This window comes from Chanodichthys erythropterus, chromosome 3 (assembly GCF_024489055.1).
Source record: "Chanodichthys erythropterus isolate Z2021 chromosome 3, ASM2448905v1, whole genome shotgun sequence".
Classification (NCBI taxonomy): domain Eukaryota; kingdom Metazoa; phylum Chordata; class Actinopteri; order Cypriniformes; family Xenocyprididae; genus Chanodichthys; species Chanodichthys erythropterus.
The window spans coordinates 66591638-66604905 of record NC_090223.1 but is presented as its reverse complement, the minus strand read 5'-3'; the positions used below and the strand labels follow the sequence as shown (position 1 = coordinate 66604905).

Genomic DNA, 13268 nt, shown 5'->3' with positions numbered 1-13268 from the left:
AGGGGATTGGATGAGTTCTTGAAGATGTTTAGCTTGCGGGCAGGACGATGGTCGGTCCGCCGCCAAGGCGAAGTACAAGCAAGGGCAAAAAGCACAATGTGCAGCATTGGTTTTTTAAAGGCCCTGGTATACTTCAAATGAACTTCTTTTTCGTTCTTCGTTTAGGGGTAAAACGAAGTTCGAAATGCGTGACCAGTGTTACCCTGTAAACTAACATCTGACGCCGCCAACACTGCTAAGCGACGTTTAGATGAATATGTAAATATGTGCCGTGCACTTTCTTCTCAGTAATAAAATAAACACAACAAAATTGAGAAAACATCAAGCATTTATTATAGAAAGCGTAAGAAAAGCGTCTAATCATAACAGCATGGGAATGTTAGCACAAGCTCTGCAAAGTAGCACTCCAGTCACGTCACATCTTCATATAGTACTTTATTCAATGGATTGCTTAAAATCAAGCAGCTTTACAGTATCAAACATGAAAAACAGTGTTAGTGCCTAATTTTTTTACAAGCACAACTTAATTTTGTACTATAAAGCGGCTATCTAGTGTGTTGATGTTTTCACCCACGGAGCTCTTACCTGGACAAACTCTACAGATCAAATGAGTCAGAGACGCACGCGTCCCATGCGAGTGAAGGCAGAGCCTCAGTGCACACCTCCTGTTACGTTATCGTCACTGACCAATGGCAGTACGAAGGTGTTTTGCTGCTGGAACGAACTTTTCCTGAAAGTTCGCTTTGGCAAGCCGTTTCGAACTTCCAAAAAGAACACAAAACGAACTTCGTTTTGGCCTGATTTTGTTCGAAATGACGTCACATCAGTTCGTTCTTCGATTTCGTTTGAAGTATACCGGGGCCTTAACGGTTTGTTGGTTCCACCTTTCCGATTGTTTTAGCCAATCAGGTTCTGTTTTGGGCAGGTCCTACACCCATTTCTCCTGCTCTCTTGTATGCAATTAGCATAATGTCCTTACATTCCTTTGTTCTCAAACTTTGGGATTTTGGTCAGAAATTTGAGTTAATGGCAAAAGTTAAAAGTTAATTTTGCTGGTTCAAAAGTCGTACATCTTACATAAATCAATTTTGCATCAAAATACTGTAAAGCACTCATCCATCACAACCATACTTAGGTTCCATAGTATGAGTTCCATAGTCCGAGTTTCCTGATAACAGTGGGAATTTATGCTTTGTACCTAGGAGTTTGTTGATTCATCTGTTCCTTAAAGTCAACACAGCGAAAGAGGGTCTCTTTGATCTTTTGCTCTGTTACTACAATCAAATGCATTTGTAATTAAGCAGATGTTGAGGGGCTTTTTGATTTCTTTTTATGTCTAGAGTTTCTCAGTTTTCGGTTTAACGCATCGACAGGGGCGCAATCTCAATTAAATTGATTGGGTTCTCCAGGTGTTTACCAGTTACCAGTTAGAGGTAATTTGGTGGGCTTCGTTCAGGAATAATCCTACAAGCTCTAATTGTCGTCATATTAATTTCTGTGAAGCTGCTTTGAGATCATGTGCATTAAGAAAAGTACCATATATAAAAAATTACTTTTTCAAATTTAAATAGATCTTGCTTAAAGAAATTCAGCAAGCTTTAAAGTTTAACTTTCTTTAAATAAAACCTTAGTGAGAAGTGAGTATTTATATACGGTAATTAGTGTCTTTCTTTGATATAGCTTTTGGTGAAAATGATTTGTTTTACCTTGACATTAACGGGGGCAAACTGACCAAAGAAACAACCTATTTATTTTTTGGAAAGTCATATTAAGGAAAAAAGGTTTCAACACTCAAGTTTGAGGTGCTTGCCAAAGCCTTTTTTACTGGCCTGGAAACTCAAAAGTATCTTTGTCTTTTGGACTCTCTCCTCTTGATTTGTGTTTAATGCACAGGAGAACAACTGTAAAAAACATCTCTCAGCTGCTCAAAACACACAGTTGACAAATGTTTTCAGCTTTTGTATATCTGGTATTTGTTCTTGTATTTTAACTATTTAAAGCTGCAGTCCACGATTTTTCCTCTTTGTTGCCATCTCTTGTTTGAAACATGCGATTGCAGTCATAAGCGGAACAGTTATCTGTACGTGCGTTGTGCCTCGGCACGGCTCGTCAGCGCGGATGAATCTAATGCTTGCTGTCAGTCACCGCACCGGTGTGGATACTGAACTTCAGAATCACAGATTCTACGTCTTGAAAGTATGACCAATATAAGATTTTCACTGGAAAATATCATCTGAACAAGTAAGTAACATGTCTGCCACTTTTGTTCTGACCAACTGAGGAAAAAAGCATTAGGTCAACAATAAATCACGCTGCCAATGATGATTAAATCTAACGATCGCTTAGCTCGGATCACGCCAAACCGTGCAAATTATTATTATTGTTATATTGTTCTCAAATTGTTATTGTTAACAACATCAGCATTGCTATGACTATGTGTATATTAGCCTTACCTGTAGATTTCAATGTCTGTAGCCACTCCACAGTCCAAAGTCTTTTGCTTTTTACTACGGCTGAATCTCCAGTTGTCACTGATGATTGTCATTTGGACCTTTCTGAATTACAATCCACCATCAAAATGATAAGTTTAATTATTTCAACAGACTAGCCTGGACTCCTTCCTTTCTGTTTACGGACGTGACGTAATGACGCACAGAGGAACTGCTGCATGCTCAAATTTCCCGCAGAAATCCACCATGTCGCTCTTATTATAAAACATTACTACAAGGGTAACACTTTACAATAACAGTACATGAATAATCATGAACTAATACCTGAATTAATAGTTACTTCAACATGAACTCATGATTAGTTAAGATATTTGAACTAATCATGAACTAATGAAGAGTGATCCTTAACTACGACAGGAGTCATAAGGATTCATGCATGAAAACAGCAGCCTTAACTACGCGTTAATACATGTTTGATAATTAATGCATTAATTAACATTTAGGGGTAAACTAAATCAAACAGTCTCTATAAGAAGGAATAATACATATTTGGACTTTGAAATAAATGTAAACAATTTATTATTGTCAGAATTTAAACTACTGACATCAGCAGCTTCATTATAAACATTACTGAAAGGAACAGGATTAGTTTGTTATTTTCACTGATCCTCCTTATCAAACATATAAAATACTAAACACACTAATAATTTATCTTAAAAGGTCTTAATATGTTTTGTGACATTCTTTCCTATCAAACTAAACTAAACAGTAGGCTATAGCCCAACGGCTGATTGGAGTTTTACTGACATAGCCTGACAACATCTCATCTGACCACAGTTCACTGTTGTTCAGCTGAAGCTACCTTTTCCGCGCTCGTTTGACTTGCACCTGGCGCTGAGGCGAAGGTGGGATGTGCGTCTGAAAAGTGTCCCGTTTGTTGTGGTCATAAAGAGACAGTTCTTTATAAACGTGTTTTACTTGGCGATGTTTTAAAAACTATTTTTATTTTTGGTATTTTTTATGCTCTGTTGGTGGTTTGTGGAGTAGCATCACTTGAGGGGGATTAGACAAATGCTGAATTAGAGACGGTAAAAGTGAGTGGGTCCAATATATTGGTCTTAAAAAGTGGGTGGGTCTTGTCCCACCCACATACAATGGTTCCAACGCCCATGAAATGAACTATAAAATTGGTTTAGATCAAATTAAATTTATTTGTGGTAGTTAGTCTATTTTCCACTTTTGTTTAGACGGATCTATGTAATTAATGGCTAAATAGTCATGTTCCATTCCAATTATTTGTCACAAAGCTGCAGATTATGACAGTATGTAAATTATGACAGTATTAAATCACGTTTAATTCAAGTTCAGAGTACTTCTTGTTTACTCTTATGGAGCCTGATTTATTTAGTTTACCCTAAATGTAAATTAATGCATTAATTATCAAACATGTATTAACGCGTAGTTAAGGCTTCTGTTTTCATGCATGAATCTTGTCATAGTTAAGGATCACTCTTCATTAGTTCATGATTAGTTCATATCTTAACTAATCATGAGTTCATGTTGAAGTAACTATTAATTCAGGTATTAGTTCATGATTATTCATGTACTGTTATTGTAAAGTGTTACCATTACAAGCTTACCTTTGTGAATTGAGCTAAGATAATGAGATAGTTTTGAACACTGGCTGCTTATGTACTTGCTCAAAAATTGATTTTGGATCATTTTTAACCAAAAAAGTTACGGACTGCAGCTTTAAAGTTTAAAATATTGTAATATTGCTCAAATATTTTATTACTACTTTAACAGAACTATGTTCATAGAAGGAATCCTGTCTTAATACAATAACCTTGCATATCATCACTTTCTATGGTCTTTACCTAGCTATTAAATGGTTATTTCACCCAAAAATGAACCACTGATTAAAAACAAAAGATTTGTAAAGCTTCAAAGCTTCATGAATCAGTGTTTTGAAATCACCCATCATCACTAGATGTTTTTAGTACCTTTCTGGACTTTTGAAAGTGTGTATTATGTGTTTCTTGCATCCCTCTATGGTTGTCTTGTCAGTAGGGCTGTATTAAGATATTGCGGTTATCATGACAGCCCTATGCTGCAGAATAAAAAACAAGGATGGGACACAGTTTACAACAAAAGACAAACAACAATCAAGAGGAACAGAAATATGTGCTCAATTTGTTTTGCTCTAGCTTGGTCTTTTGTATCATTAATGTTAATAAAAGCACATGCAAAGCAAATCATTCTAAGAATTATGTAGAGAATATAAACAGTTATAGGGTGCATGTCCCTTTGGCTTTATTACATGATTGAAATAATCCATAAAACAAGATCTGATAGCAAACAACAATTTCCATTCCATTCATTTGTTTAAAGATCAAAATGCCACGCCCACCACAGAGAGAGTTTATGAATATTCATGTATACTCCACCCATTGGAACAGTTTCTCACAGGACCTGAATAATTTACAATATGTCATGTCGCATCAAAAACAAACAGAACCAATCACCATTAACTACACAGGATACATTATACAGATGCCTATTCAGTTTCTGACGTACTCCACACATATAAGTCTGCTGACAACAGGACAAATGGAAGAGTATAGTAATGGAAACAGCTCGTTTGTGTTTTTGTACAGATTTCACAAGGATCGCAGCATCAGGATCAAGTGGATGGTTTATTTTTAATGGAGTCCCAGATTGTGTTAGATGATCACACATTTGTTTGGTGCATTTGACTGTAGATTGTTTTGTAAATGAGGCATGGTGTAATGGAAAGTTTGGAAAGAAACTGATATCGAAAGATGAAGCAGCAAACTGTATTGCGTCTGACAGCAGCAGCATCGCAAACCTCAAGTAAACTATTTCAAAATGCTCTGTCTGTAAATGACAGTTCCCTCTCTGTCGGTCATATTCAACGTTGTGTCAAACCGACACTAGGGGTCACTCTTGAGATCACCAATCACGTTTGATCTCTTCAAAACCAACTCTGCTATGGAGTCCCTCAAGGGTCTGTTTTAGGCCCTTTATTATTCAGCATTTATATGCTACCCCTTGGTCAGATTAGTAGGAGTAATGGATTGGGGTACATCAGCACTACACCTGATTATTATTTCTGTTCTGAGTCTTTGCATCTTATCTGACAGTCTCTCTGTGCCTTGCATTGAGCTCTCTTCTGTCCTTCATTTTCGTTTTCTTTTTTTGTCTCAATATCACTGGCACAGTCCTGTTTCCTTTTCTGCAAATACTCTGCTCTGTGTTGATGTTCTGCATCCTACACTGCCTGTAAAGTCACTGCTTCTCAGCTGCACTCAGTTACTTGACTAATATGGAATTAGATTTGTGCCAAATATTTTGAACTTAACTTTTAAATCACCCAATAAAAATAAAAATGAAATATTAATGAAATTGGAAAAAAATAACTCACGGTGCCATACTGGTAGAAATCCCTCATGTGGGCAGGGTTGACAGCAAGTTTTTAATTGACAGTGAGTTTTTGATTTGACAGCTTCTTGACCTGAAAGTGAACATTTCATTGTTGTGTTTTCAAGTGTGTGTGTGTGAGAATCTGCAAGCACCTTCATATTTTTAGTAACCAAGTTAGAAATGTTGTTTTTAAATGTTATTTTTATAATTTTTCTTTCACTACTTTGTAGTGTAAGGAGCAGTATTGTGCTACTGTTGTCTGGTTGAGATCAAACGCCTTATTTACTTTCCATTTAAATGCAAGATATAATGTCCAATGTTTTGGGGGAATATTTTTTTTCTTCCTGATAATGCTAATTGAACACACTGTCATTTCATAAAAAATAATTTTGAGATAAATTAAAAACATTGTCACTGGTGTCCAGTGACAATGTAGAAATACTTTATTCCTTTTAAGTATATTTTTACTTTACTGCAGTATAAATATTTCTATTGACTTCACTTTTGTTACTTTTGAGACTGAAACTACAGAAAATAACAGCTACCACCCAAATGACTGTTAAACTAATGTGATGTGGATTGTTGTTGTGTGTTTGTAGGTTGTCTGGCTGTATGGTGACAGAGAAAGGCTGTGGTTATGTGTCTTCAGTTCTGAGTTCAAACCCCTCACACCTAAGAGAGCTGGACCTGAGCTACAATCACCCAGGAGACTCAGGAGTGAAGCTACTCAACCATCCAAACTACAGACTGAACAAACTCAAGTATGTTAAGCATGAAGAGTGAATAAATCTAATTAACATATATGTAATATTATAATAATAATAATAATGCATACAATGTTGATCTCCGACCAACATTGATCCAACATCTTTTTGCTCATCTAAGGCTACCTTCACACTGTCAGACCAAATCTGATTTTTTTGTATACCCAGTTGAATCCAGTATCCAAGACTCTCTGCCAATCAGATCCCAGGACCACAACTAACTGTTGTGTTTATCATGTTAAATTTGTTAATTTAATTAACTAGAACTTTCAAATAGGACAATAAATTACAAACATTTGAAGCAGAAAAGTATTAAATGCTTAAAATATAAAACATTAAAACTCTAAAGTGACATTGCTAATTCCAGTCGGCTACTCACTTGATTATTGAAGCGTCTCTGCTATTGTTCACCAGCTTTTCCACCATTAGGCCACGACTGGTAACCCCGAAGTTTTCGGGTTTGATTCTCAATACCGGCAGGAAATTAGGTACCCTTGAGGCACCCTAGGCACCTAACCCCCAATCACTCCCTAGGAGCCACAGCAAAAATGGCTGCCCACTTCTCCCCAAAAACATTCAAGTTTATTTTTTCATTTCTGCAATTTACACCTAACGGCAGATTCACACATACTCCGTTCTGCAGTGTGTATGCATTGCGTGTTGTAGTACCAACCTGGTCTCATAGGAAAGACGAGTCACAAAATTACGTACCGATGCGTACGTCTCGCTGCAGTTTCCAACAGAAACGAACGCTAGAGGCGGTAAAACGTCAATAAGCGCTTTTAATCGTTTTCATACACGGTTACGATTACGACCTGGGTCAGATTATGGATTAATAAAGACTCGTTTTCACGTCTCCTTATGCAATATTATGTTATGACTTCAAAACGCTTTTTACCAGAGTGCACGATTTGTAAACAAACATACTTTGGACTTTGCATCGCTTAACCGGCTCTATATGTTTCGCTTTTTTTGCCATAACCAGCTTGCTCAGTAGCTCAGCCGATAAAAACTGACGTCATAAAAATGTACCATATTCACCCTATTATCTGCTCTGGCAAAAAAAAAAAAAAAAAAAACGCTTTTAGCGCCACTGTGGAAATTTCTCATCGAAACTGCAGCGATACATACGCATTGGTACATATTTTGCGAATCGCGGAAACATACCCCCAGGTACGTTTTTGTAATGAGACCAGGTTGTGTAGTACGTATGTGTTTCAGAAGCAGCACGTGCCATTGTGCTTTCACATATGATGCATTTGCAGTGCATTACTCATTAATTATAAAATTAACAGGAACTCATTCCAGGGTCATTATTGTCAACTAAAGGGACAGTTCACTCAAAAATTAAAATGATCCCATGATTTACTCACCCTTCAAACCATCCTAGGTGTATATGACCATCTTCTTTCAGACACAATCAGAGTTATATTTAAAAATAACCTGGCTCTTCTAAGCTTTATAATGGCAGTGAATGGCGGTCATGATTCTGAAGTACGGCTGCAACAACTATTCGATAAAATCAATAATGAAAATCATTGACAACGATTCTCATTATCCATTAGTTGGGTCTGCACACCGTGCACGGAAGACCAGTCTTGTCAAATTACAGCACTGAATAACGCATTTCTATAGACATAAATGCATCTAAAAATAGTGGAGGAAACATGATAATTCTTTATTTTCATCTTCAAGCTAATTCATTAGTGTAATGGCCCTGTCAGGCGCTTTGACATGCATGTGTGTCCTCAGCGCAAAACGTTCATTCTATGGCTATATCCTTATCTGTAAATGTTACAAATTCATGCGAGCATTTCCATTTTGCATAAAGGCTCGTCCTGATAGTCTGTATTAAATTTCAAACTTTACTGAATGAGCGCCGATGCGTGCACACCCGCGTCAGACAGACGAACGCGGGAGAGAGGAAGACTATTAATATTCAGCGCAAAAATATTAATTTTGCTGAAAGATCTGTTGTTTGAAGTTGAATGACATGTTGATTTTTAAATCTAAATTTAAGTATTTTATGAGAGTAGTAACTGCAAAGGGATATAACATGTAATAGAATATAAATGTAAGACGTTTCTTATTTACAGGATAAAGAAATGAGAGTAAGAGGTGATTGTGTCCAGAGTGAATTTACTTTGCCTGTTACACTGAGTTTGTGTTTTACTTTATTATCTTTATTACTATCTTCATTTTTAATGTGGAGATTTAAACTTTATTCACTATATACAGTGCTAAAGTTATTAGACATCTGATACCCAATGTAAGGTTTGTGCCACAGGTCAGGGCAGCCTAAACTATCAGTATTGGTGCTAAAATAATTTTTCATGTTTCTGTAATGATTAATCCACCAGTATGTGTAAGCTCTTTAGTTACAGCAGTATTTATAAACCTACAACATATTTATTGTTATCCATGAGTTTTTGATTTGACTGTTTTAGAAGAAAAGCAGGAAAAAGTAAAACTTTAGTAAAACAGAGTAAGTAAAGTAAAACAGAGACTGTTATTAAGGGTGAGCACAGTGAGGGCGGCAAAAAAGAGAGGAATTTAGTTTTTAATTAATTTATTTTTCGTACGTTCGTTTGAAATTATTTCGAAAAAGTTATATTTTCAAAAAGTTATCTCCAGATTAGTTATTTTAAATCTAAATTATCTTTCCTTCATACTACAAATTACCAAAACCCGCCCCACACCCAAACAAGAGTGGTATATAGCACACTGAACAAAAACATCAGCGTTTGGAGCGGTGAGTGGACTTTGAGTTCGCTCACAAATCCTCTCATAATAATAAAACTAATTTTAGACATTATGTAAATAAGAGATTCATTGTGCAGACAGCTTCATTTATTATAAGAGAACTTTCTGAGGTCGCAATGAAGTTGCCTAATAATATGACAACATTTTAGTGATTATTGAGGCAACGCTCTTTGTGCGCTTTCTGCCATGTCAAATCCATTAACCAATTATTTCGAAGTAGGCTACTGCCAGCCCAATTTATCAGCGGCCCACCAGGAATTCTCCCAAATCTTACAGGAGATATTCTTACTATATAATTACAGTTAGTGCTGTGCTGATTTTTTTACATTGCAGAATGAAAAAAAGGAAAAAATACGAAAAACATTGTACATGCTTTTACTTTAGTGCAATTTTATTAATAAATCAATAACAAAACCTCCAGTCTTTCACATGAATCTCAAAGATCTAGATTGGAATTGGTACTCAAACTTAACACCATCTTCCTCACTGTCCTCAATTTCAACTGTAGTACAGGATGATCTTGCTGCCTCCTGGATGGTGGAAGTGGATGCACTTCCCTGGTTAAGTCTTTGACAAGTGAATGTGCATCAGGGCTGAAAGACGATAACGGGATCTGTACTTGCTTTTTATTATACTGAGGTGTGAGAAACCTCTCTCACAAGCTGCACTGCTCAAAGGAAGCATAAGGGACAATTTAAGAATCTTGTAAATGATGCAGTAACAATCTGGATTGCTTGTATTAACTATGGCTGTGTTTACACTTGGCATTAATATGCGATCACCGTGATCCGATCAAGCAGATCATTAGCTAATCAGGACACAGCGTGTTTATATTTGATCACGTTAAGCAGCCTCTGTATCTGGATAACTGGTTTCCCGCACAATATTTAAATTAAGCGCGTTTGAAAGCCAGACGTTTCAAATGGCCTCATATAAAAATCTTTCACTTTAGCCTCTATTAATGCAGTGCAAACAGCACAGATTTTTTTGTGATTTATTCCACAAAAGTACAATCGATCACGAATAGAGAGCTTAATCTACAAACCCGATTCCAAAAAAGTTGGGACACTGTACAAATTGAGAATAAAAAAGGAATGCAATAATTTACAAATCTCATAAACTGTGATTTTATTCACAATAGAATATAGATAACATATCAAATGTTGGAAGTGAGACATTTTGAAATGTCATGCCAAATATTGGCTCATTTTGGATTTCACGAGAGCTACACATTCCAAAAAAGTTTGGACAGGTAGCAATAAGAGGCCGGAAAAGTTAAATGTACATATAAGGAACAGCTGGAGGACCAATTTGCAACTTATTAGGTCAATTGGCAACATGATTGGGTATAAAAAGAGCCTCTCAGAGTGGCCGTGTCTCTCAGAAGTCAAGATGGGCAGAGGATCACCAATTCCCCCAATGCTGCGGCCAAAAATAGTGGAGCAATATGAGAAAGGAGTTTCTCAGAGAAAAATTGCAAAGAGTTTGAAGTTATCATCATCTACAGTGCATAATATCATCCAAAGATTCAGAGAATCTGGAACAATCTCTGTGCGTAAGGGTCAAGGCCGGAAAACCATACTGGATGCCCGTGATCTTCGGGCCCTTAGACGGCACTGCATCACATACAGGAATGCTACTGTAATGGAAATCACAACATGGGCTCAGGAATACTTCCAGAAAACATTGTCAGTGAACACAATCCACCGTGCCATTCGCCGTTGCCGGCTAAAACTCTATAGGTCAAAAAAGAAGCCATATCTAAACATGATCCAGAAGTGCAGGCGTTTTCTCTGGGCCAAGGCTCAATTTAAAATGGACTGTGGCAAAGTGGAAAACTGTTCTGTGGTCAGACGAATCAAAATTTGAAGTTCTTTTTGGAAAACTGGGACGCCATGTCATCCGGACTAAAGAGGACAAGGACAACCCAAGTTGTTATCAGCGCTCAGTTCAGAAGCCTGCATCTCTGATGGTATGGGGTTGCATGAGTGCGTGTGGCATGGGCAGCTTACACATCTGGAAAGGCACCATCAATGCTGAAAGGTATATCCAAGTTCTAGAACAACATATGCTCCCATCCAGACGTCGTCTCTGAAACTAAATTAGCTAAATTAAATTACTAAATTATTGGAACTAAATTAGCTTCTACTTCAGAGTAGGGTCTAACCCAGCACAATAAGAACTACCAGTGATGTAAGTGTATGCTGCCTGGCCAAACGCATGCAAAACATCTGCCATTTAAAAAAAAAAAGAAAAAGCAGTGTACACACACAGATTATAGCCTATATATTTACTCCACAAATGAACTCTACAGACATGGAAAACAGTGATAGATGGACCTATCAACAGTAAGGAGAAAATCCAACAAAACATGATTATGTACTTCTGCTCAGCTAGCGACATCGGGCATCAACCACACGGGAAACGCAAATACTTTTTACTGTCTACTTTCTTTGAATAACAGTTCTATCTAATAATGTATTAGACAGGACTGTTAAACAGATCATAAACTAATGGAGAATAGGAGCGCTGTGCGCTCAGGCTCTGGAGTTCTCATCGCCGTCAAAAATAAAATTCTGCAGCACTGTAAAATAAAAGTCTCAACAAAAAGCGCGGTTTACGTCACTTCAGAGTTCCTACTGGCGGTGTGAATGCAACCAGGAAAACGGCCCTAGGGGAACTATAATTCTTGGGGAACCAGCCAGGTAGCTAGTTCATAGAACTAGGTTCCTAGAACTACCCGGTGCAAAACCCCCTAGTTTCTGTAACAAGATAAGATTCATTTCATTTTTTATACATGACTAGGACATGTTTTTGTGACATCCACAGTGTGAATGAATGTTTTCTACATAAAGCAGCAGAAAGCATCTCACCTTGACTTTGACATTACAGTGGCTCATTGAGGAGCAGCTCAGAAACACCTCCAGCTGCATCTTTGTGGTCGCTTCATCCATCACTGCTCCACATTCTAAACAGAGGAATCCTTTCCTAGAAATGAGCAAACCAACACAAATGCAAATTTTATTGGTGTTTTGTTGAGTCTTTTTCAGTTTTGAGGGCTCAAAGGCACCATGATTCATCACTTTGGCTTTACTCTTACACTGGAATGTGAAAACAATTTAGCTATGGCGTGGGCTGTGATTAAACTCAAGTAATGGAGGCATCTTACACATTAACTCTGAACAGACACAGGTCAGCAAACTTATGCACCGTATACGAACACATGCATCTGGCATTCCACAAAATCGACATGGAACAGTGTTCGGAACCCATTTTACTTCCATAATCTGTTTCAAAGTGAAACAAGACATTTAATGTATGGGACTTGAAGAGTTGAAAGAGATATTTCACATGCACATAGATTAGCCAATTATAACCACTCATAATAGAGCTCATTTAAATACAGAAGTTGTAATGGCACACTACAACAAACGTGTTTAAAATCACAATAAAATTCTTATTTTTTTAATGGAATATTGCAGTATTTATTATACATTTTCTTTTATCTGTGAACATCATTTTTTAATCTTTAATCAAAAAAACTTCCCCTCCCTGTTGCAGCGACTTATCTGATGTTTACTGCGAGACAACCTGTCACTCATATGAGATCAACCAATAGCAGACTACAACAACCCAAGCATCCAATCAATTCCCCAGGGCAAAATCAGGTCCTGCTCGATATGTGGACGAAAAGACTATCGCAACTTCAGTTTCATACCAACTTTGATCTTAAGGGTCAAAGACAGGGGTGAAAAATGGTCATGTCAAACTACATCAGTGTTTTTGTGGCTTCGGGAACCAAATAAAATGCCACAAATGTGTCCACTATAATGCACTTTGGGAAAAC

General features: G+C 37.1%; 1 protein-coding gene across 1 annotated transcript in view; it reads left to right on the top strand.

The window, feature by feature from the left end:
• LOC137006099 (NACHT, LRR and PYD domains-containing protein 3-like) overlaps window positions 1–13268 on the top strand; it is a 57645-nt gene that overhangs the window by 24094 nt on the left and 20283 nt on the right. The window contains exon 9 of the mRNA XM_067366533.1: window positions 6494–6655. Coding sequence (XP_067222634.1) covers window positions 6494–6655 — 162 coding nt within the window. The remainder of the gene's footprint in view (window positions 1–6493; window positions 6656–13268) is intronic.